Source organism: Cryptosporidium muris, genomic scaffold (genome assembly GCF_000006515.1).
Source record: "Cryptosporidium muris RN66 scf_1106632353999 genomic scaffold, whole genome shotgun sequence".
NCBI classification, from domain to species: domain Eukaryota; phylum Apicomplexa; class Conoidasida; order Eucoccidiorida; family Cryptosporidiidae; genus Cryptosporidium; species Cryptosporidium muris.
The window spans coordinates 60,378-83,454 of record NW_002196571.1 but is presented as its reverse complement, the minus strand read 5'-3'; the positions used below and the strand labels follow the sequence as shown (position 1 = coordinate 83,454).

At 29.3% G+C, this 23,077-nt stretch overlaps 10 protein-coding genes across 10 annotated transcripts, besides 10 other annotated features; 3 read left to right on the top strand and 7 right to left on the bottom strand.

The window, feature by feature from the left end:
• Positions 1-133: 133 nt before the first annotated feature.
• CMU_022940 (uncharacterized protein) lies at positions 134-1,672 on the bottom strand (the record flags this gene model as incomplete). The annotated part of the gene is made up of 1 exon (XM_002139602.1): positions 134-1,672. The coding sequence occupies one exon, from the start codon at positions 1,670-1,672 to the stop codon at positions 134-136; it is 1,539 nt and encodes a 512-aa protein (XP_002139638.1).
• A 183-nt stretch (positions 1,673-1,855) lies between these two features.
• Positions 1,856-1,898: a sequence feature (AT_rich).
• Positions 1,899-2,164: 266 nt separating this feature from the next.
• Positions 2,165-2,207: a sequence feature (AT_rich).
• A 313-nt stretch (positions 2,208-2,520) lies between these two features.
• Positions 2,521-2,542: a sequence feature (AT_rich).
• Positions 2,543-2,821: 279 nt separating this feature from the next.
• Positions 2,822-3,322, top strand: CMU_022930 (uncharacterized protein; the record flags this gene model as incomplete). Its single annotated transcript, XM_002139601.1, has 1 exon — positions 2,822-3,322. One exon carries the CDS (start codon positions 2,822-2,824, stop codon positions 3,320-3,322), a length of 501 nt encoding a protein of 166 aa, XP_002139637.1.
• Positions 3,323-3,402: 80 nt separating this feature from the next.
• Positions 3,403-4,128, top strand: CMU_022920 (uncharacterized protein; the record flags this gene model as incomplete). Its single annotated transcript, XM_002139600.1, has 1 exon — positions 3,403-4,128. The coding sequence occupies one exon, from the start codon at positions 3,403-3,405 to the stop codon at positions 4,126-4,128; it is 726 nt and encodes a 241-aa protein (XP_002139636.1).
• Positions 4,129-4,942: 814 nt separating this feature from the next.
• Positions 4,943-4,965: a sequence feature (AT_rich).
• Positions 4,966-5,610: 645 nt separating this feature from the next.
• On the bottom strand, positions 5,611-6,858 carry CMU_022910 (ethanolamine-phosphate cytidylyltransferase protein, putative; the record flags this gene model as incomplete). The annotated part of the gene is made up of 1 exon (XM_002139599.1): positions 5,611-6,858. One exon carries the CDS (start codon positions 6,856-6,858, stop codon positions 5,611-5,613), a length of 1,248 nt encoding a protein of 415 aa, XP_002139635.1.
• Positions 6,859-7,150: 292 nt separating this feature from the next.
• Positions 7,151-7,177: a microsatellite.
• A 47-nt stretch (positions 7,178-7,224) lies between these two features.
• CMU_022900 (uncharacterized protein) lies at positions 7,225-8,841 on the top strand (the record flags this gene model as incomplete). The annotated part of the gene is made up of 1 exon (XM_002139598.1): positions 7,225-8,841. The coding sequence occupies one exon, from the start codon at positions 7,225-7,227 to the stop codon at positions 8,839-8,841; it is 1,617 nt and encodes a 538-aa protein (XP_002139634.1).
• A 1,486-nt stretch (positions 8,842-10,327) lies between these two features.
• CMU_022890 (DNA replication licensing factor MCM5, putative) lies at positions 10,328-12,943 on the bottom strand (the record flags this gene model as incomplete). Its single annotated transcript, XM_002139597.1, has 1 exon — positions 10,328-12,943. The coding sequence occupies one exon, from the start codon at positions 12,941-12,943 to the stop codon at positions 10,520-10,522; it is 2,424 nt and encodes an 807-aa protein (XP_002139633.1). The 3' UTR covers positions 10,328-10,519.
• A 282-nt stretch (positions 12,944-13,225) lies between these two features.
• CMU_022880 (mRNA capping enzyme, large subunit family protein) lies at positions 13,226-15,205 on the bottom strand (the record flags this gene model as incomplete). Its single annotated transcript, XM_002139596.1, has 1 exon — positions 13,226-15,205. The coding sequence occupies one exon, from the start codon at positions 15,203-15,205 to the stop codon at positions 13,226-13,228; it is 1,980 nt and encodes a 659-aa protein (XP_002139632.1).
• Positions 15,206-15,428: 223 nt separating this feature from the next.
• Positions 15,429-16,400, bottom strand: CMU_022870 (Mov34/MPN/PAD-1 family protein; the record flags this gene model as incomplete). The annotated part of the gene is made up of 1 exon (XM_002139595.1): positions 15,429-16,400. The coding sequence occupies one exon, from the start codon at positions 16,398-16,400 to the stop codon at positions 15,429-15,431; it is 972 nt and encodes a 323-aa protein (XP_002139631.1).
• Positions 16,401-16,834: 434 nt separating this feature from the next.
• CMU_022860 (uncharacterized protein) lies at positions 16,835-18,681 on the bottom strand (the record flags this gene model as incomplete). Its single annotated transcript, XM_002139594.1, has 2 exons — positions 16,835-18,003; positions 18,282-18,681. The coding sequence occupies 2 exons, from the start codon at positions 18,679-18,681 to the stop codon at positions 16,835-16,837; spliced, it is 1,569 nt and encodes a 522-aa protein (XP_002139630.1).
• Positions 17,675-17,710: a sequence feature (AT_rich).
• Positions 18,682-18,702: 21 nt separating the features above from the next.
• Positions 18,703-18,727: a microsatellite.
• Positions 18,728-18,922: 195 nt separating this feature from the next.
• Positions 18,923-18,945: a sequence feature (AT_rich).
• Positions 18,946-19,058: 113 nt separating this feature from the next.
• CMU_022850 (uncharacterized protein) lies at positions 19,059-22,334 on the bottom strand (the record flags this gene model as incomplete). The annotated part of the gene is made up of 1 exon (XM_002139593.1): positions 19,059-22,334. One exon carries the CDS (start codon positions 22,332-22,334, stop codon positions 19,059-19,061), a length of 3,276 nt encoding a protein of 1,091 aa, XP_002139629.1.
• Positions 21,233-21,305: a sequence feature (A-rich).
• A 609-nt stretch (positions 22,335-22,943) lies between the features above and the next one.
• Positions 22,944-22,986: a sequence feature (AT_rich).
• Between the last annotated feature and the right edge of the window lie 91 nt (positions 22,987-23,077).

Below are 23,077 nucleotides of genomic sequence, written 5' to 3'. Positions count from 1 at the left end.
ATATGAGATTTCTACATAAAAATATATTTTATACTGTACACTTTCCCTACAACTAACTTTTTTTAAGTTATTTTTTTAACATAGTGATTTCTGCTTATTTATATAAAGATAAGAATATCCTTATATAATTGTTTCACTTATCTCCCATTAGAAAATTCCAACTTGAAGCATATGAAAGGGACGAAATTGCACTTGTAGAAATGAACTCAATATCTTTGCTAAAAATAGTAATGTTTCTAGGAGTTCCATTATTACTCGGAAATGTAAAGTGACTTGATTTCTCATTTATATGTTTGCATGTAGTAGTATCTTCTTCAGTATCAGATCGAAGCCCTAGAAAATCAATACCTATATTATTTATAATGTCATGTGAGTTCTTGCATATAATATCATAGTATGTAGCATTAGTCAAACTGATATCCGACTTTGGACTTAAACCATCAGTTTCAGCTATCACTGACTCTGCATAATCATGCAATGAAATTTGTATTTTAGATAATTCAGTAGATTTTGTGTCACATACATTTATATTCTCTACAAGTTCTTCATCTTCTGGTATAGTTTCTACATATATGTGTCGTAATTGGTAATTCTTATTATTATTGTGAAGTCTTAAATGATCACATAAATTACTTTTATCATTGAAGTTAGGAGATGTTAAATGGCCATTTGTACTCGAATTTATGAGTGCAAAGTTTGTATCAGGATCTTCTAAATCTTCAACTATTTCCTTAAGTATACTCATCATCTCTCTAACTTTTGATGGAGAATGTGTAATTTTATTTGTCCCTAAACTACTTGTTATCCATGTTATCAACAGAGCTCTTTGCTCTAATGGGTTTAAATCTTCAAATCTATCAGGTATTTTATTTGGTTCCTCATTAACTTCAGCAATTACTTCACAAATTTTTGCTCCTGATGTAGATAATAATGATCTTAGACTATAAGATAATGTAGGGCTATCACTTTCTTTCCTATACATATCAACCATATTTCTGTCTAAAGTTACATTTACCTTTTGAGATAATACCAATGCTTCTATTGGATCTATAGATTCACATAAATCAGGATTTTTTAGTCGAGTTAGCTGATTTTTCAGCTTATTAGGTGATTTTATTGATTTTAAATAACTATTACTAGGACTCTGTAAGTAAAGGCTTTTAATATCAAAGTCAGATTCACACAACTCACAAATACTAGTACTATTTATATTATCACTTATTTTATTGAATTGGAAGTGTTCATTTATTACTAAGTTATTATATTCAGCAATATTTAATTTCCCATCAGGGATTATTTCCTCAAACTGCTTTGCTAAAGCTTTTACTTTACCATTTGGTATAATTTTTTCATACTCAAACTGTGAATTATTCTTTAAATTTAATCTACATTGCAGCTTATTTTGATTGGTTTCACAATTAGAGCATATCGGACTTTGATAATCGCAACATAATATACAATTCCCTTCTCTACTTCTGGGTGTAAAGTTTAGTTCCACTTCATTTTCCATAATCTTCGTTTGGTTAAAAGAACTCTTCCTCTTCTCATGTATATTAGCTTCATTATCTTCTATTTTAACAACATCTTCAATAGTATAATTCTTTGGAATTTCACTATCGAAATATTTTTCTTTGCAGTTTATTAGTGAAATATTTTCTTCATTATTTGACATTTCTCCCCTTCTTCATATTATTCACTAAAATCTACAAATAAGCTAAAACTCTTTTTATGTAGATAATTTAACTAGGTGATTTATTACAAAGCATTATTTTAGTCTCTGTGCACTTAAAGGCTATTAGTAACTTGTTCCCTCAGTTTTTTAGGTATACATGTATATTGAGCGCCAAACAAGATCTAAAAATTATCATATTTTAACTTTTGTTAAAATTTAATAATTTCACTAAATTCGATACAAAAAAGAGAGCCATAAATTTTTGTATCAGTGCAACTTTTTGCAAAAAGATATATGAAATAGTATTAAGTATTGCAGTAATACTTAATTATAATAAACTTTATATAGTCTTTAAGTCCAAACTCTATTAGCTTCAGCTTAGTCTACTATGAAAATTTATTCTAAATTAACTTCAATAGTTAAGTAGTTCAGACACTTCTTTTTTACTGCAAAAATTATAGTTTAAAAATGGTGCAATAAACTATTTACATCTAAAAATAATATATAATTATAGGATAATAAATCTTATAAATAAGTAGTAATTACTCAAGTTTACTGAATTGTTGATTAATAAGTGATCTTCAATGGTATACTTCCTACTTTTTAAAGATATATTACTATTAAAAAATTCATAGATGATAATAATTCATATATTTATATTGGAAACTATTTCCACAATATAGTTTAACACAACAATACCTCTGACCTATAGCCCTTTAGTGTTAATATAGTTTATAAATTTAAGTAGTGTATATGGTAGAGAATATCTTCTTTTAAAGTTTCCGATACTTATTTTTAAATGGCTTACTTTATAGCCTAACAATATAAATCAATAAATTAATTTCGTGATTTATTATTATTAATTTAAATGAGTTAAGTCAATGGATAAAGTTCTAAGGTATCACGAGTGACTACTAGGGTGCAAATGTAATATACAAATTACTCACTATGATAAGCTACTTAATATAATCAAACTAAAAATAATGTTTGATATAATATCTTACCAATTTGATATAATTTTGGTGAAATTCAGCTGAAAATGAGTTGATGAAAAAAGCTGATTAACAATACAATCCCTTCTATATAGCGCCAAAAAAATCTTAGCTTTTAATAAAGTTGGAGTTCTCTAATAATAAACTAAATTTTTTGATGTTTGAAGAGGTTATCCCTTCTATAGTTTGTCGTGAGGCTAGAATTTTGGGAAGAGTTGAACTGTCGGATGGCTGTATAATACATCCAACCGCATTAATAGATGGAGGAAAAGGAGGTATTAGGTTTGGGATATCAAATGTTGTAGAAGAAAGGGTGAACATAATAAATGATAAAGATAGGGAACTAATAATAGGCGATCATAACTGGTTTAAAGTGGGTAGTTTTATAGAAAATCCTCTACAAATAGGTAATTATAATATTTTTGAAATTCGAAGTCACATAGGTGAAGGAAGTAAGATAGGAAATTACTGTTACATATCAGCAACTGCAACTTTACCAAAAAATACTTTGCTTGAAGATAGTAATGGAGTGTCAAATATTGATAATACTTTAATAATTACTCCATTAACTACAATAAATAAAGTAAGCATAGATGATCATGTTAAGTTTCTAGGAAATATTTTGTATGGAAGCTCAATGGAGCAGAAAAAAAATTAATTTCTAATAGGTTAGGTCTAGTCTACTTACTTAGATATTATTGGTAATAAAAATTTAAATTAACTATTAGCTTTATAAATATGAAATCTGCAAGATATAATTCAAGCTCTACTTATACCAGGAGAAGTTCCAAAAGCAGTACAAATAGCGATATCACAAATCAAAGTAATATAAGCAGAAGTAGTGGTTATAGTTCAACCAGTAGAAAGAGTAATAGGACTAGAAGAACTAATGATAGTAACAAAAATGGCACTAATAGTGCAGGTAATAATTCAAGTTTAAATTCTAGCTTGAGTAATGATTCAGATAGTGTATCTAGTGTTGAAACAAGTATTAGCAAAGGAACACAAGTTAGTTCGTCCAGTAAATCTAGTAAATTGACTAAACTGAGTAATAATAGCAAACTATCCAATAAAGTGATAATATGTCGAGGTGACAAAGAGATTAAGTCTGGTTGTGAATCAACTTGCCCCACCCAAAGAAATAAGGTTTCTATTAATAAGGAAGTACAGAATTTACAGCTATCTAAGAAAAAAGGAACTCTAAAGATGAAATCAGCTAAAGATGAGCAAGTTAAACAGATTCCTAGTAGAAATTGCTTATTTGATGGACATATGTTGATCCATGGAAATATATTTTTTGTGAATTGTCATAATTACCCTACAGGACAAATCAATATAGTAAATCAGTGGGGGTCGGTAATTGTAGAACCTCAGATCAGATGTTGTTGCAGTTTACCAAACTTATGCCTTTTTAACTGCATTTATGATGATAATCCTATGAGTTTAACTATTTTAAATTATTGATTATAAATACACTTCAAAATAAACTCAAAATTTTCTCTCAAAATAAATCTTTGTTCATAATATAAACCATCATATTTCAGAGCTGGAAATGCAACTTTATAGTAAAATATTGCGATCACTTGCTTAAGTAAATGTGAGAATAGATAATATTTTGTTTGGAAATACATTTTTAAACAGAACATTTACTCAATGTAAATTTTGTTAATACCTATGAACAATACATCAAAGAGCTTATATTTAAAGATAGCAAAGTCACTCTTATCCAGTGAATAGCTCAAAACCCTATAATAAACGATTTTTAATTCAGTTAGTGAATAATAAAAGCTGTTTAATAGTCTCTATACTTTAATAAATAGTATTTTGCACTTTTCAATACAAAATTTGAGATTTCTCTTTTTGATTCATAATCTCCTTGGAATGTTAAATTTTATAATTGGATGAATTCTACAAAATTTCCCATTCATATTATTCTAATACTCACACATTGTAATAAGGTATATGCTAATAATATTACAATTTCTGGTATCTTTACTTTTAGAACTAATCTGAACTGTCAGTGGGTTGAAATGTTAATGTAACTTTTTTTGAATAACAAAATATAGAGTATTGTTGATCACTCAATCTTCATAAATGGTGATTCCAAAATTTAGAGAACTTGTGATTATAATCAATATCCCTAATTAGTTGAATAAATGACTAAGGTATGATAATATCACTATAATACCTCTTAATTTTAATCTGAAATATGTAGAAATTGAGTGATCATCAAACTTCTTTAACTCATAAACATATCTTGTTCAAAGTACTCTAAAAGTATTAATAAATATTTTAAAATAACTGATTCTGATCTTCTTTATGACTAATATTGTATTTGAGATATATCTATAAATGAAAAAGTTACATTTATATTTTATTCTTTGAGGGAAAACCCTGCAAATCCGAATATTTTATAATAATCATTTACTTTGTATGGAATAATCTATTTTCTTTCGAAACCTTAATTATATAGTATATTAGATTAGCTGAGTTATTTCTCTGATATATTGAACAAGATAACACAATATTAAATTTATAATAGTTCTAGTACATCAAAGATTAAACAGAATGCCTATAGGTAGTACCTGAAGTGTAATTTGAATAACTGACAGTTTTCATTCTAGAGGATATCCAAAATTATAGTAATAATCAAGATTTAAATAATGAACTTCATAAATAGCATAATACTTACATATTTAGTTTTGTCATAAATTACTTATTTTTTTCTTTTTAGAGAAAAAAAATTTAGAAATGCAGTAGCTTATTAAATAGTTGACTTCACTTCGAAATAATAAAAACAGTACCAGCTAGATAGAAATTATATATGTTTAATAAGTAGATTTACCTGGTATGGACCTCTATCTAAGGATTATATCAGTATCACTGAGGTTTTAAAATTCCCTTTATTACAAAATCTTCATCTGATAGAATAATATTTTAATAGTATCAGTTTGTCTGTCCATCAGGGAAATCATTCTTGTAAAAATTAATTTCTTTCATCCATTTAGTGCCGATATTGTTCAAGAGTAATTTGTGATTAGTTAGTACTCTATTAAAAATATCTTTATTTGTACATAATTTTGATGAGTCTAATAAATCTCTACAAAAAATACCGTTTCTGATAGGAACTGAATAACATAAATCTTCTAAGTCCAAGTCTAAAACTTCAACGCACGAAGATCCAATATCTCCAAAGAACGATATATTATGGCCCTCCTGTATGTAATTTTCTACACATTTAGTTGAAATGACTTTTGTAATCCCAAATGCATCAATAAGAGTTTGACTAATACAAAGTGGGGCTCCAAAAATAACATCATCCACTGCTCTAAGTGAGAGTACTGTCAAGGCTCTTTCCATCATCTTTAAAATGGGAAAATTTGGGCCAAATATATTACGAACAGTTGAGTCATCATAAATACCAACAATTAAAGTTCCTCCACTTTTCTTTGCTTCTTCTAATAATCTAAGATGTCCAACATGTAATATATCAAAGCTCCCATCAACATATATAACTTCATTGCAAACCTTCTTTGGTGATGATGATCTAGAAAGAGCTAAACAATTATCAGTAAAATTCTTTCTATTATTCTCATCTTCCCGAGTATCTATAATAAATTTTAACATTCTACCGGTAGAAATTAAACTTTGACAAGGTGAGTAGCAGCCATCTACAATTTTATCTAAGTCCCATATTCCTCTTTTATTGGGTAAATTATTACTACAGCCTTCTTTATAGCTGCTCAAATTTATTTTTAAGGCACGTAATAAACGAGTTATCACTGCGGTAGTACTTACACCCTCAGTTCTTTTGAATATCCTTAGCCTTCCAGCTAGTCTTGGACTTAAATATGGATCTGAGCCATCTGAACAACATACTGGATCATCTCCATGAGCTGCATAATCACATTTCAACTCATCTAATAATTGTGTACTAACAGAATATGGTGTACCAATAACTACATTATCTACCCATTTACATCCTCGCATTAATTCTCCTCTCTCTTCTTGACTATAAATAGGGTAGCAGCCTTTAGCCATATAACATTCTGAGTCTGAATTTATTCCAACTGTTAAAGAGTCTCCTAGTAATCTGGCCTGTCTTACTGCATTAAAGTGCCCAGCATGCATCAAATCAAACACGCCATCTATATATATACTCCCACATAGCTTATTATTAGTAAAAGATTCCATTATCTGGTCTTTATAGTTCTGAGGAATGTCAATTTCTAAAATTTCAGATATTCCGTCATAAGCCAAAAAATTAATATCTCAATAAGTTACTAATGCTGAATTGAGTAGTATGTTTACTTACATGGAATTCATCCAGTTTAAAAATTGTTAGAATTTTCTTTTCTCTTGAGTATTCCAAAAAGAAAGCTGCTATCACCGCTACAACCAAACTATCCCAAGCCGGTGATGCAGAATATACCGGGGCTTTCCCACCCCCACCTACGCAGTAACTCCTTTGTTGCACCTATTCTACTTTTTTTTTTTTTTTTTTTTCTTTTTTACTATTAAGAATTTTAGTAGCTTTGTAACTGGGATCGATATTATAAGATGGTGGTTTATTCTGCTTCTGTTGTGAGCAAAAAGAGAATTCTGTTATCCCGACAATTTGTAGAGATGACTAGAGGAGATGTAGAGAACTACTTGAACACTTTTATGAAGAGAATTGAGCATTATAATCTTAGTAATGAGTACACTTATATGGAGAATGGGGATATTCGTTATGTTTATCAGATTTTAGATGATATTTATATGGTTTTAATGACTCCACTGAGCTCGAATATTATAGAAGACTTGGATACTCTACGCTTATTTTGCCAAGTTTTATATGATAGTTGTAACTGTCCTCCACCACTGACAGAGGAATTGATTACTTCTAATTGTTTTGATATAATATTTGCTTTTGATGAAGTTATTTCTTTTGGTTATAAGGAATCTGTAACTTTGAGCCAGATTAAAACTTATCTAGAAATGGAATCACAAGAAGAGAAGTTGCATAAAATTATTCGTCAAAATAAGGAAAATGAAGAAAAGGAGAGAAGAAAACAAATTGCTAGTAAATTAGACAAGGAACGTAGTTATGATATTTCATTAGCAACATCAACAAACAATAATTTAGTACGATCATCCTTATCAGGTATTGCGGCTTTTGCAGAATCAGTAGGAGTTAGCAAATTAGTGCAATCAGTCGGTATAAATCCAAATAAGATAGGTTTTGGAAGTAATATGAATAGTATAGATAATATGAATGTATTATCCAATATTCCTATCTCTACTAGTATTACCTCAAGTACTACAAATACATTATGTACAAATTCTAAAGTAGGGATGAATGCACCTTCAAAAGGAATGTTTATCGGCAAGAAAAAACCAACAATGGAATTAATACAAGAGAAGGATGATAAGAAAGTAATAGAAGAGAAACAATACGATTTAACATCATCACTTCCTTTATCAATATCAGAAAATATCATTGATGATGATAATGCTTTGATTGAAGAACGTTGTGAAGCTATCTTAGCGATTGATGGGAGTTTATTATCAAAAGTAGATATTCAAGGGACATTCCAAATTAAGTTAGAAAAGGGAGAATTTCCAGAATATACTTTTCATGAAGAAGATGAACGCTTTCAATATAAAGTTCATCCTAATTTAAGCAAAGAAAAATATCAAAGAGATGGACTTTTAACATTAAGAAAAGATTTAAAGAGTGCCCTACCTAAGAATATTTTAATCCCGCTTGTTAAGTGGCGTTCTTCAGGTAATAATACTGTTGGCACGTTTGAACTACCCATTACAATATCCTGTTGGCCAGTGGAGACTGGAGATGGGTTTACTAATGTTACTCTGGAGATAGAGAGTAATAGATTAACAGAAAATATTGCTATTATTATACCAATATCGTCTATAATAAGTTATAACATAAGTAATGGGATTTTTGACTCATCCCAAACTAATTCCAAAAATTCAGTTATCTGGAATATAGAGAGTCTATCTCCCGGTAATAATGCTATACTTGAATTTATTACTGAGCAAAGACAATTTGTTCCCATAAAAATCAACGCTTTTATACCTACCTATAGCTATTGTAATTTAAGTCTAGTTAGAGATCATATGAAAGTACGACCTTATAGAAAGACCTTACTGAATTTGACTCTTAATCAATAAATTAAAAGATTGCAGATATATTATATCTTAGTTTTCCTACATTATTGTTCTCTTGATAATTTATATTTACACTAAATACAATGTTGTTTATATTAAAATTTTGAGTCTTGGACTTTATACTAGAGGTATTGTGATGCGGTAACATGAGCAGCGTTTTAGGCGGGGTATCTTGTTGCACAATAGGAAGTAGACCTTTAGGAATCAGGACTAGCATATAATCCTGATGAGAGGGATTAATTCACTAATATTTTGGATATTAAAGTTATAACACTACTAGAACTTGCTGTGTAGTTTGGGGTGCAACAAATAAGGACTTATTTTATAAGTACCGGTGCATAATTTTGAGTTTGTAACTTAAGATGAGTGGAAATGAAGGTGGGTCTTTTTTTCTTTTTTCTCCTCCCCTTTTCTTAAAAAAGTGTATATTTTTAATTAATGTATTGTACTTTGTATGTTTTCGGCTGTTTTCTAATGTAGGTTCTGAAATTCCGGATCATATGAGAAGTGCACTACAGGACTATCGAGAAAAACAACGGCAACGATTTTTGCAGCAAAAAAGTAAAGACAAAACTGAGTCTGTGCGGACATCATGTTATCAAACACTAGGAACCTTTAGAAAAAACAATACTAAAGAAGATTCATCTAATTCTAAAGAACAGGTTTGTCTGGAGAAAGATAAACCAGTAAAGTTGGGTAATGAGGATATAACTGAGGTAGATAATGGAAACTTTCAAGAATCTCAATATAAAACGAAAAGTAAATCATTCAAGCAAATGTACAGTGAGCACAATTTGAATAATGGAAGAATATCAAGATCTCCAGATGAGATATACAATGAAAGATTAATAAATGATGAAACAAGTGTAGTTATAGATACTATTGGATACTCACCTGAAAGTCGCGACTCTCATCTATTATCCCAACAAAGAGATTCACACCAAAATTCATCTAATTCTAAGAAGTTTGGATCAGGGTTCTTCAATAGTATCAAGGCTTGGGCTTCATCAGTTATGTCTGGACATTCACCCCAAACTGGAGCTCGCTCAAGATTTTCAAGAAGTAGTAGAAATAGTTCTAGGCAACAACGTTCAAATAATACTATATCTGATGAAGAGTTAGCACGGAGAATACAAATAGAAGAATTTAATGTAGCGAGTATGGTCCCTGAACAGAGTCAACTTATACATGTCCCAACTCCTCATTCATTTGGATTATTTCATAATGAAATGACATCTCCCAGAACATTTATATCTTCATCTTCTGCAGTACCTATGTCTATTGCTCCATTTCAGGGGTCTCCATATTACAATGTTGATTATTCATCTCATTCATCAGATGATGATATCAAGGAAGTGGAGAAAGCAGCTATAACTAATAATAAAGAAGACGCCAATCTAACAGAATCACTAGGCAGTTTTACAAAACAAACAAGTAGTATATTGGAGGATACTGAAAGTGAAGAAGCACAGCTTAAAATTGCAATTCAACGGAGCTTAGTTGAGAAGTAAATATGGAGTATGCATAATTGAATATACTTATCTCGATAGAGCTAACATATACAATTAAGATATTCCAATTTAGTACCAGGAATCAGAATTGCAGAAATTTACAATTTTACAATTGCAACCAAGTTGTAATATAGTCTACATGATTCTCTGGCATCTTCCTAAATATTACCCTACCTAACTCTAACTATTGAATAGTCCGATCTCTCAATAAGATCTCCTTTTTGTACAAGAATTTTAATAGCCTTAGAAAGATAATGAGGATCAAATCCCACAAGAGCTAAGTCTTTAACAACTGTCCCCTTGCTTGCTCTAGCTTTTATTGGAAGTCTAGTTTTAATGGCATTCTCAGCATCAACTATTGCAGCTTGTTCAGAAGGTGATAAATTATCTATCCATAAAATATTTGACCTGATAGCTTCCATAGTAGCCTTTGTAAATAACTTAATAGCCATTTCAATATGACGTTCAGAGGCAATACTTTGCATTTCCATCTTAGCTAAACTTTCAGCGATTCTTGTTATAGCTTCTAACTGACGTACAGTGATCGGGATGCGTTCTCTTCTAGCTGTTATCTTATTCCCCGAGTTATTAGAACGATTCTCTTCCCTAATTTGCACATAAAAATTCTCTAGTATTGCTGCAGCATCTAGTGATAGCCTAGGATGTATATTCTCTCTGCAAAATGAAATATAACGTTGCAATTTCTCTAATGGTAGTATTGATTCATCATCAGCATTAGAATTTCCAGCTCCAAATGTTAATCCATCCTTCATGTTCCCTGAATGGAGATCAACAATATGAGATGCAATGAGTTTATCTCTTGTTATATCTTTTTCGTCTTTTAAAAGAAAGATAAGATCAAATCTAGATAATATAGTAGACTCAAAATCATGTTGTTGAGTAATATCCTTTGTTTCATCATAAGATCCAAAAGAAGGATTTGCAGCTGCTAAAATAGAACATTGAGCTTTCAATATAGTTGTAATTCCAGCTTTAGCAATACTTATAGTCTGCTGTTCCATAGCTTCATGAATCGCTACACGGTCATCATCTCTCATCTTATCAAATTCATCAATACAGACTACACCTCCATCTGCTAAAACCATCGCACCTCCTTCTAGTGCATATACCCCATTACTATGATCCCTAACTATTGCTGCTGTTAATCCTGCTGCACTACTTCCTTTACCAGATGTGTATATGCAAATTGGAGCTGCTTGTTCAACAAATTTTAATAGTTGAGATTTTGCTGTAGAAGGATCACCTAAGAGTAAGATATTCAGATCACCCCTAATCTTAGTACCATCTGGTAGAGTTTTAGCACTGCCACTAAACAACAAACAAGCTATAGCTTGCTTGATTAAGACATTGCCATATATAGCAGGAGCTATACTTCTCATTATTAACTCTTGAATATTTGGGGTAGCTGCAAGACGCCTAAATTCTTCAATCTCATTATAGCGATCAGATAGTAGACTAGACATTACCAAGTTACTTGGTGAATTAAAAAACTTCAGTTCTCCACTTGATTTATATCCTATTAAACCCAAAACATGTAAATATGATGAACGAATTGAAGACATTCCCGAAGAACTTATCCCTCTAGAAGACGTTTCCTTCTCAACAGAAGATAAAACTCCAATGACATGTAATCTATTTCCTGGTATTGCTTTATCTATCAAATTCCTTGTAATATGTAATGTAATATGCCTAGGAATATCTCCTGTTGGTACATGCTCTGGTAGTTCCTGAAATTTCATACTTTGAATATCAATATATTCCGATTCATCACTTAATATAATAAATGGATCTAACGGACATTTAGGAGCTTCACTAGTTGGGATGGTACCACATACTCTTGGCAAAAGTACACCTTGTCTCCAAACTGGAATATTCAATGTTCTAATAACTTTACATTGCCTACACATTATCCTCAATTTTATAGCCTTCTTTTGAGGTCTGGATGCTTGAATAATAATTCCCGGAACTACCACTAATTTCTCCATAGCCCCACTCTTCAAATCACGAATCAATGTTTGTTCTTGATTAGAAATTAATTGTAACTGTATATCTGGAATTGAATCGAATGTCATCTCCAATTCCAAACTCGTATTCTTTACTGAACCAGTAATGTCCAAATATATCTCTTTTAAAACCTGTTCACATATTGGAATATATCGTAAAGGAGCTCTTCTAAAGCACTGGACTAGGCCAGTAGATGATACTACACCTCTAGATATTCCAATACCTGATGTACCATCTTTCTGGCTCTGAATATCATCTATACTAGTATGGTCAGCCGTAGCGGCTCCCATTTCTGAGCCTGCAATATCATCTGCTGTTAAATGGTGAGTTTCAATGATCAAAGAATAGTTACCGATAGATACATTAGATATTAGCCTTTCCCTATAAATATAATGTCCATCTAGGTTAAAATTCCTTATAAAGTAGTTAAATTTTTGACGACACTCCTCTACAGTTAACAAGCCCGAATTTGCAACATTCCCCTCATTCTCATTAATCCATTCAGTACCCTGGTTACCATCTATAATTGCACTACCATAGTACACAGCACCACTTGTGACCCCTAGCATCTTCTTCTACTATTTGGATTTTATCCAACTTAGCATACTTAGTGGGGTTACTTGTAAAAAGTGGGGTCTTATATACCGCCTGTAGTCAAATGCACTAAGCTCCATCCTGGCCTAATATCTTTTAGAAATAAATTTGAAATTTTGTACAGATCTTAATATTAAAGTTGCAATTTAATAATTATAGAAATGATCAATATTGAAAATTCGAAAAGAACCAAATAACTTAGTTCCTTCTCTCCTTTTAAATATTTTAAAATTAGGTATCTGGTAATATTAAGAACTTTAAGTATTTTTACGTCTTATCTTGTAGCCAGATGACAAACTATGAATATATTTTTCATCTGAGACTTCTTCAGGTATAATTGCCTTTTTAAAAACAAATGTTCTATATAAAGAAAATGCATCACTCTCTTGTTGAGTCAAAATATTAGCATTTTTTGGATTTTTTATCCAATTTGATATTCTCAAATTAGGGTAGTGATTACATACATACTTTGTGAATTGTGGGAAATTTGATGTATATAAAAGTTCTAGACCTACTTCCTTAGCTAAATTACAAAATGCATCCCAAGGTACTACGTACTCATATTGATTAATATGTTCAATTAACCAAAAGTCATATTTTAATCCCCAAGTATTTCTGAAGTATGTTAATCCATAATTATCTTTTTCATCTTTAGAAATTAGATCCCACATTTCACTATCAATAGTAATACTATAGATAGAATTGCCTGAAATATATTTCAAATCACTCTTAGGTGGACCTACATATTCACTTTTATCTATCTCATTCTCAAGCTTTATACTTTCTACTTTCTCAGAACCATATTTTATAGAATTGTAGACTTCATCACATGAAATTGTAGTACCAATAAATAATCCCCCCGGATTCATATATTTAACGACATTATTCAAAAATTCTCTAGAGACCTCTTCATTAATTAACATATAGTGCAGAGCAAGCTGAATAGTTACAACGTCAAATTTGTAATTCTTTAATATATTTGTATATGTAGATTTAGATAAAAGATTTCCAACATGAAATTCTATTGGAAAACAAACTGAATGTTGATATCCCTTTAACCTATGACGAGCTTCAGCTATCTCTTCTGCTGAAATATCAATACCAATTAATTTTTTAATTTTCTTACCTTTATATTTTAAAATATCTTGACCATGACCACATGCAAGATCCAAAATATAATATCCTGAATCTTTAACTTTTAGGGGTCCATCAACAAATAAATCAATTAAAGCTCTTTTAACCTCATTATTATATCTACGTAAACCCTGTATTATTGAATGATCAGCTTGCTTAATTTTCTTTGTATTATAATGTGCCTTTACAGATGAGGTAATATCTCCGAAAAAATTTGGATAATAATATGACATGAATCTCGGTGTTTGTGACATGGATAATGTAAGACATTCTTCTAAATAATTAGCAATAATACGACTATTCAATACAAATTCTGTTACAATACGATATAACCCATTATTCATTCCTTTTTTATATAAATCTACATGCTTTAAAATAATATCTTTACAACCCACAAGAAGGACCATCCAATATTCACTTTTTTGAATATCTTCATCATCATCTTCCTTATCTTTTGTTATACTCTTATCATTATCTAGATCCTTTAATTCTTTATTATTTTGGGCAACATGGACTATCTTTATTTCCCAAAAAGGATAGTTTCTACCAATTTTGCGATAGAATTTCCATCCTACAATATTTTTCTCATGTTTAGATAATAAATTAAATTCTTTTGGTTTAGTATCTATTGCTGTTCTTGAAACTCCTGATATTCGATAATGTACAAGTGATTTCGGGCGATAGATAATAATGTCCCCTAAATTTAGCTCATAAAAAGTATCCTTTTTGTTACCTTCATTATCAGAAACTACAACAATCTCATTGTTATAATATTCCTCAACTAATACACTCAGAGGTAAACTTTCAGCTTCCCATGAAGTTCTATTAGCTTTTAAAATACGTTCTACTAAAAAGCTCTGTTGCTTCCAACTAATTTTATCTATAAATTTGTAATCACTTGAGCCTTGCTCCAGTATACATTCACCAGCTACTGGTAAATGAATATTTAAACCTGAAAATACCCCACTTAATTCACCAAAGCTAGCATATATATCGCTATTAGGATGTTCACTACATTGAACAATAAAGTCTCTTATTATATCTATAATACTGGCTCTTTTTGCTAGAGAGATAAAATGTAGTTTTGCCGAATTTTGAGACATCTCAAATATAAGTAAGACCAATATGAAGAAAAAATAACCTCTAAACCCAAAATAATATTAATGAAGACCTAAATAAGTAAACATTGACTAACAATACTTCAATATTGCTCTACTAGCTATACTTTTAAAATAAAATACAACTCTAGAAATAAATATCTTAGCAGTGTACATAGCGCCATAAAGAGTGGTATTATTTATTTAAATAGTTTAAAAGTATACTTATCTAAGGTAAATTTTTATCAATAGCACATTGTGAGGCATTAGCATCAAGAAGAGATTTATTCTCTGCTAAATTACTTATTAGGTTATGAAGAGCTAAGACTGAACGTACACAACTAGCTCCATAAATTGTTAAAAGGATATCTGCATATTCACATCTAAATGACTCTGAAACTTGTCTAATAGATGAATCAGGTAAAAGATTAAATATATCTTGAAGTAGTGAGATGATATTATGATTTGGAGCAATTTTCTCTTCTAATATATCATTAAAGTAAAGTTTTATATCACTTAATTTTGATATTAGCATCTTACAAGCAATTATCGTATCTGATATTTGTGCAGCCAATGTAGAGGTTGAAGCATTCTTAATATCTCTTAATAAATGCTCTACACCTACTTCTTCTGCTTCAAAAGCTCCAACAGTACAAGGTACATGTACAAATGTCCTTCGAAGTAGTTTATCACTGGTTGGTTCATCTATAGAAATATATGCTGATGCTGGATTAGATAACAACATATTTTCTTTTATATTCACATCAACTATTAAATATAGTGGATTTTGACAATAATTACGAAAAAGCTCTTGAATTTCCAAATCTGCAGCTTTTGTTTTTGGACCTGTACTATACCAACCAATTATTTTTTCACGAGTATTAATTTTTTTAAACATTAAGTACATCTGCTCATGATAATTATGGTCTAAATACCATACCATAGGATCTTTTGAATCTTCTTCAAAAGGTAGTGCATAGCAGTTCGTAACATGCAGATGACCTTCTTCTTGTATCTCCCCAAGTAGAGTACCTACCACACGTTTTGTTGCACCCTTAACTACTCTAGTGTAGTGATCTACTATTGATAATAAAACTATTGGATGTACAACTACATTCAAATTATGAAAACCACTTTGTGCTATTTCTTTATCTCCTAAAGCCCCACGATTGCGGATTGAAACTTTATTTTCATCTGACATTGGTATTCTAATTTTGTAAATTCTTCAGAAGTATTCCCTCTAAAATTCACAAATATCCCTTATATATTACCTTTCTTATGGCTGTAATGTAGTAAAATATATAACTTTTCTTTTAGGAAAAAAAAAAGAAAAATTAACCTTTATAAATATCTTATCAGGTAAGCACACTAATGGCAGCGTATACTGGCGCCTTACAGTTTTAAGAGACTTTACCTTTTGTTTAATATGCTTTATGAAACTTCAAACCTTCTTTAATGTTACAATTATATGTATTATAAATTAAAAACAGGAAGGGAGTGTAGTATATATCTAACAGATTATTCCCTATATCTTAGTTCTTTATAATCTGATATTATGTTAAATAAGTAATCTAACTTTAATATACATCTAAAATTCACAATATATAGCTACATCAAATGTCTCGAATAAAATAATCAAATTTCATTCTCATCCATTGTAGATTTTGATCTCTTGCTAATTTGCCAAAAAATGGCTGCAGCAGGGTAATAACATAGGTTAAAGTCAACGTCTGTATAATATTCTCTTTTTTTTATTGGAAAAATTGCAAATTCTATTGGTTTTAAAGAGGTATGTTTAATATCATCTGGTCTATTAACAAGACGGAATAAATCAGTGTAAGATCTTCCAAATACTAAGTTTTTTTGATCTATAGATGTATAATTGTTATTAATAAGTAAGTCATTTTCTTTGATTCCATATCTTGTTACAAATTTGTCAAATGGTATATCTAGATTTTCAAATATATTCTTATTTTTATAAAACCAGTATACCATATCACATTGTCTAATAAAATTGCAGGATCTCCAAATTTGAGAACCTCTATACGTTTCTGGAATAAAAATAGTTATCTTATTAGAAGATTCTCCTATTTTCAAATTAGAGTTTAAATCTTTAGGGTATGGTAGAACGATTTCCCTAGATAAGTAGTTAGATTTTATTCCAGATTCTTCTATAGATTTTAGTTCATCAGATGTTTTACGAACACATCTTAAAAGTGCACTAACTTGTGAATTACCTATTGGAGATATAGATAATGTAGAACAATTATTATTGGAAGATTGCTTAATATTATCATTTGACAGATCATTTGATGTTGATAATATTTGTAAATCCGAATATTTTGATTTGTCTGATGATTGTAAAGTATAAGGGATATTATATTTTATCATTTCTGAAGTATTATATGCTGGAATTTCATACCTATCTTTTTGAAAATCAGATAATTCTGAATAAGAAGTATTCTCAGATTTTGCAAAATATTTATTACTTAAATTTTGAATATTTATATTCTGATCTAAATGAGAATTTAATAAAGGAGGTAATTCCATATTATCATTTAGTATTGCTTTATATTCATCTTCACTAAGATTACCCCAAAGATGTAATCGCAACTTCCACTCTCTCAGACGTCCAGAAAAGCATGATTTACTTATATTAGCATATACATCTGGTGTAGTTGGATGCCAACTTGAGTTCAAATGACGTTTTCTTTTATCATGTCTTACTGCTCTAGAATATCGTTCATATCCTCGACTATTCTTTCCAATTTCAATTTGTTTTAGCCTTTGGCCAATTCTATGCTCTTGAGATTCCAATTTTTATCAGTTATTTAGTTTTAAAAGTTGTGATCATGGCCTCCAGTGTTTTTTTTTTTTTTTACAATTTGTACAAATTTTTAAGCGCTATCTATATCTTCTCGTTTTCCCTTTTTTTTCCTTCTTTTTAATATTATTAGTATATTTATCATGCGGTAATACCCGACCTGTATGAACTTTAATTGAAATATTACCATTGCCAAAATTTGTTACACCATTAATACCAATGGTGACAGACTTTATAAATGCATATCCTTTATAATACTAGATTTCACTTCTTTCATTTTTCTTCTAACTGCAGCCATCTTCCTTAATCTATCAGAGTTGAACTGCTGGATATTTCTTATTGCACCCCCCTCACTAGATATGTCATTTAGTTCACAAAGTTCAGCAAGACCAGAATCTGGATATTTCCTTTTTAAATATAATAAGATATCATCAGATAGTATCTGACCACGTCCTTGGTGTAATGCAATTTCGTAAGATTTCTGAATTACATCATCTATGAAACCTTTCGTTATACATGACATAACTAAGGCTACTGATGGTCCTAGGCGGACTTGTGAATAATCTTCTACAATTAGTTCATTTAAGAATTCAGGAGTTATTAAATTTTGAGACTCTTCATCACTTAAATCTTTATCTAACCTACTATTAAGTGACATTTGTTGGTTTTTTTTGTATTTAAAGAAAAAAAAAGAAAAAAAAAAATTCCCTATTAAGAGCGCCATAATACAACCGCTATTTTATATAAAAATTAAAGTTATGTTTAGTATCACCCCTCAAAGTATAATTTTATTATTGTTCACTTATATTTATTTGATTTAAACTATATTTAGTTATAAATTTACAAATTTCTGAATTTAATTTGCAATTCAGGTACTTTAAGTATTAAACAACCATTACAATTTAAATATATTTATTATAAAGATCTAAGCACTTCTAAATCCTAGCTTTATACTACACTTTGCAATTGAATATGTTTAGATATAATTAAGTTAGATATTTTATTATGGTTCTAGTATATGACTTATTATATATACTACTTCTTTTCACTTCTTAATAGCGGTGGGGCTTGGCTAACCTCTTTTGCAAAATTTATCTTATTAGTTAGTTGACCATTTATTTTCTTTAGTGTTGATAGAGAGTTACAAGTAGTAGGATATGATCTTTTAGATATAAATTCTTTATTTTGGGTTATAGATGGCATTTTTGATGGTACTTTAGCTTTCAATTGTAACGATTTTGAATTCAATGAATTTAAGAGTGATGTTTGTTTAATATTTTGCCTTTTGAATGTATTATCCATATCATATCCTAAATTATCTACTTCTGAGCTTTTTGAAGGTAACTGAATATCATTATTTATAAGTATAGGAGATTTTATAGAAGCAACAGTTTTCATTTCATTACCGGAATTGAAAAATCCTACCTTCTTATCTTGTATTGAAAAATTCGGGTTTATTTCTTTTGTAACTTCGGATTTAGTTATAGAACTTTTAGGAACTAGAATTGTTTGACTGGGAATATTTTTTCTCTTCAATAGTAGAGTATTTTGTGCAGATAATATATTTTCCTCAGTTATTGAAGAAGTTTTTACAGAATTCATGTCTTTCTCATATATTGAAGATACTTTTGAAGATACTAATATGTCTTTTTTAGGAATTGTAGATATTTCTAATAATATTTCTTTTTGAACAGTTGGAGTAGTTAATTCTACCAACTGCTGTATAGATTTAGATTCTTTAGAAAATGGTAATTTTAATTCTAGAGAATTGCTAGGTGTAGGTTCCTTTACAATTGTATTCAAAGCTAATTGTGTCTCAGTATGTGTGTTTACTTCAATATTTACATTTTCTTTTTTAGGAAAATTTTTGAGAACTTTAGAAACACCAGAAGTTTTTGATGACATTTTACTAGCTATATCATTTGTTCTCAATATAATTGTTTCTTGGAGATTATTAGATTTTAACTTGGTATTAACCACACTTTTTATTTTTGTTTGATACTTCAAGATATCTATATCTTTTTGTTCAATAGCTAAAGATTTCTTTGTTAATTTACTTTCTAGTTCAGTTACCTTCAGCTGTTCCAAAGGGAATACTTTCGATAATGTTCTATTTTCTAGTTGATTGATATCTATTACTGTCTTAGAAAGTTGTAAAAGTTCTTTGAATTCAGTATTTAGGGATTCTTTTTTTAGTGGAAGTTTATGTAATAACTTCATATCTGGAACTACTTTTTCATCTAGTTCTTTCTTCCCCAAAGAAAGTTTAGATATAGAACTTTCATCTGAAATAAGAAATATATTTGATTTTTTATCATTGGATTCTGTTAAAGGCTTTGAATGTAATTCTTTAGGACTCAAGCCACTTAACAGTTTATTTTTGAGTATAAGAGAAGTCTTAGTTAAATTTTGTTTAGGATGTATATCTGATTTAGTTTCTATTTGTTTAGGATATATATTAGATTTGGTTTCTATTTGTTTGGGATGTATATCTGATTTAGTTTCTATTTGTTTAGGATATATATTAGATTTAGTTTCTATTTGTTTAGGATGTATATCAGATTTAGTTTCTATTTGTACTGAAGTTTCCATTATTTTTGACTTATTAATAGGTTCACTTTTTCCTTCATTGATTTTTTCTTCTCCTTGATATTCCTTTTCAGACTCACTTACTTCTGCAATAATAATTTCTGGACTAAATAATCTAGGATCATCTTTTCTACTGTTTATAACTTCAAAAGATTTTGTAAATTTATACTTCTTTTTATCTAAAGATTTATTTGATTTAGATTCAAATATAAGAAATTCATGCATAACTTTAGAAGCTGCACTTAAAGTATCTTTAGTGTAATTACTGCTACGGAGTGATCTTCTCCAGTCCATTTCTTTATCAGCTAAATTACTTTGTTCACAATTATAGCCTCTATGGAGTACATATACTTGGTCCTCTGAAGTATCATTTACATAATTATTCCATTTATTTGACTTATATTGAAAGCTAGAAGTTTCATTACCTAAACAATCATCTATATATTCATTACTATCTTCATTAACAACTGTGTAATCTCCAATTTTGTAAACTTTAGCTTTAGAAGATGTAATATTTCTATTCCTATGAGTTTTCAAACACTTTTGTTTCTCAATTTGTTTTAATACATAATTATATGTAGGCCAATTAAGTTCGGGTTTAAATGTACAACTATCCAGGATCTCCTTTTCTTTTTTTTCTTTTTCTTGGATAATATTCTCTATTGTTTTCTTTTTTCTATCTAGTGTTTTTTTAATATGGTCGCTTAGGGTTCCAATATTTGAATTGTTCCTTAACTTAGTTGTTAGACAATAACTTTTTCTAAAGTTACTAACACCAAGATTAGTACAAATATCTGGAGCTAATTGCTGTTTATATGACTTTACAGATAAAACTTTTTTTCCAATTTTATTTGGGGATATATAAAAATCTCCCTCATTATTATCTTGTAATTCTTCTTTACCTAGTAGTTCTTTTTCATTTTTAAGTTTCCTTGTTCTACTATATTGGTTAGCAAATATCGACTTTAGTTTTGAAAATAATCCATAGCCAACATCATTTTCTAGTATATTTTCAGCAATATATGGTAGAATTTCATTTTTTTTTAAAACTCCTTTATTATTGAAACATAAAGTTAATGTTTCAATAAGTAGTAATAATATTTGGGCTTTTTCTGTATCTTCTTCAAAAATATCCCATAAAATTTTTTTAGTTTCATTTAAATCTATATAATCTTTTTTTCCTGGGTCTAAAGTATAGTATATTCTTAGTGCTATTTTCCACCTTAAGTGCTCCAATAAATTTTCGGAATAACGAGATAAAAATTTGTATTTAGGCTTAACTTGATCATTTATAAATTTTGATCTTTTTAATTTAAATTGTTCCTCATTAACAAATTTAGTATCTTGTTCTAATTCAGAATCTTTTTCAAAGTACTTAGAAAATCCTTTAGTTTCAGTTTTTAGTTTATTTAAGTTATCATATAAAAATTTTGGCATATAATTAAATTTTGAATATCCATTATATATTGGACGTTTAAATTTGGGATCTAAAATATTTTCTGAGTGACTATCTCTTAGCCATATAGGTTTTTTACTTGTTCCAAGTTCTATATTTTTTACTGGAATCTTGAACTCCTCCAAATATCTCTGACTCAGTATTTTTATTAAATTATAATCCTTTTCTTTATCTCTTTGGTTCAATACTTTGTCATAAGTTCCATATTTCTCTACATTATAGTGTATAGAATCCACTAAATTTTTGGTATTTATTAATTGATGCATTCTATTTGCAAGTAATATTGCTATTTAAATTAGTTAAGAAAACCCTTAATTATTTTGAAATACATTAAGTCTATATATTTTAAGCGTCGTAAAAAATAGATTAGTTTTAGAATCTATTCCCTTTAGTTTAGGTCTTACAATAAATATAAAGAAATAGTTTACTATTTCGTGATAAAACCGTATATGTCTACAGAGATGTGTGAAATATACGGTTTTTAAGTACTGAGTAAAACAGAATATATCAACTTATTAAACAAAATATTAATAAATCCTGTGTACTAAATTATTTTTATTACTTTCGTCCCTTCTTTCAGGGGGGAAGAGTCTAAGAATAAAAATGACGTCAAATTTGCTTATTTTAACCGCGCGCGCCTCATGCACTACTTTTAAATTCTTTTTGGACCTACACTAACTTTTTAAAAAAAGTGTTAAAGAGAGATATAAAAATACTATATGTATTTCAGAAATAAAATGATCATTATTTTAGTTTTGTTGCCATTTACTATGGTGAACAATAATTCAATAATTACACCTTTTTTTTTAGATATAATAAGAAGATCTATGTGTTTTGCTTTATTTTGCCAAATAAGCTACAATAATTGGCATATCATAAAATAAATTACTATTTCATTTGATAAATATAAATTTATTTGTATTTTGGCGCTATATAAGGATATTACTACTACCTATTGAATGTGTGCTAAAATGTGTGCTAGGAAAAAATCTGTAGAGTTTTTCCCCCA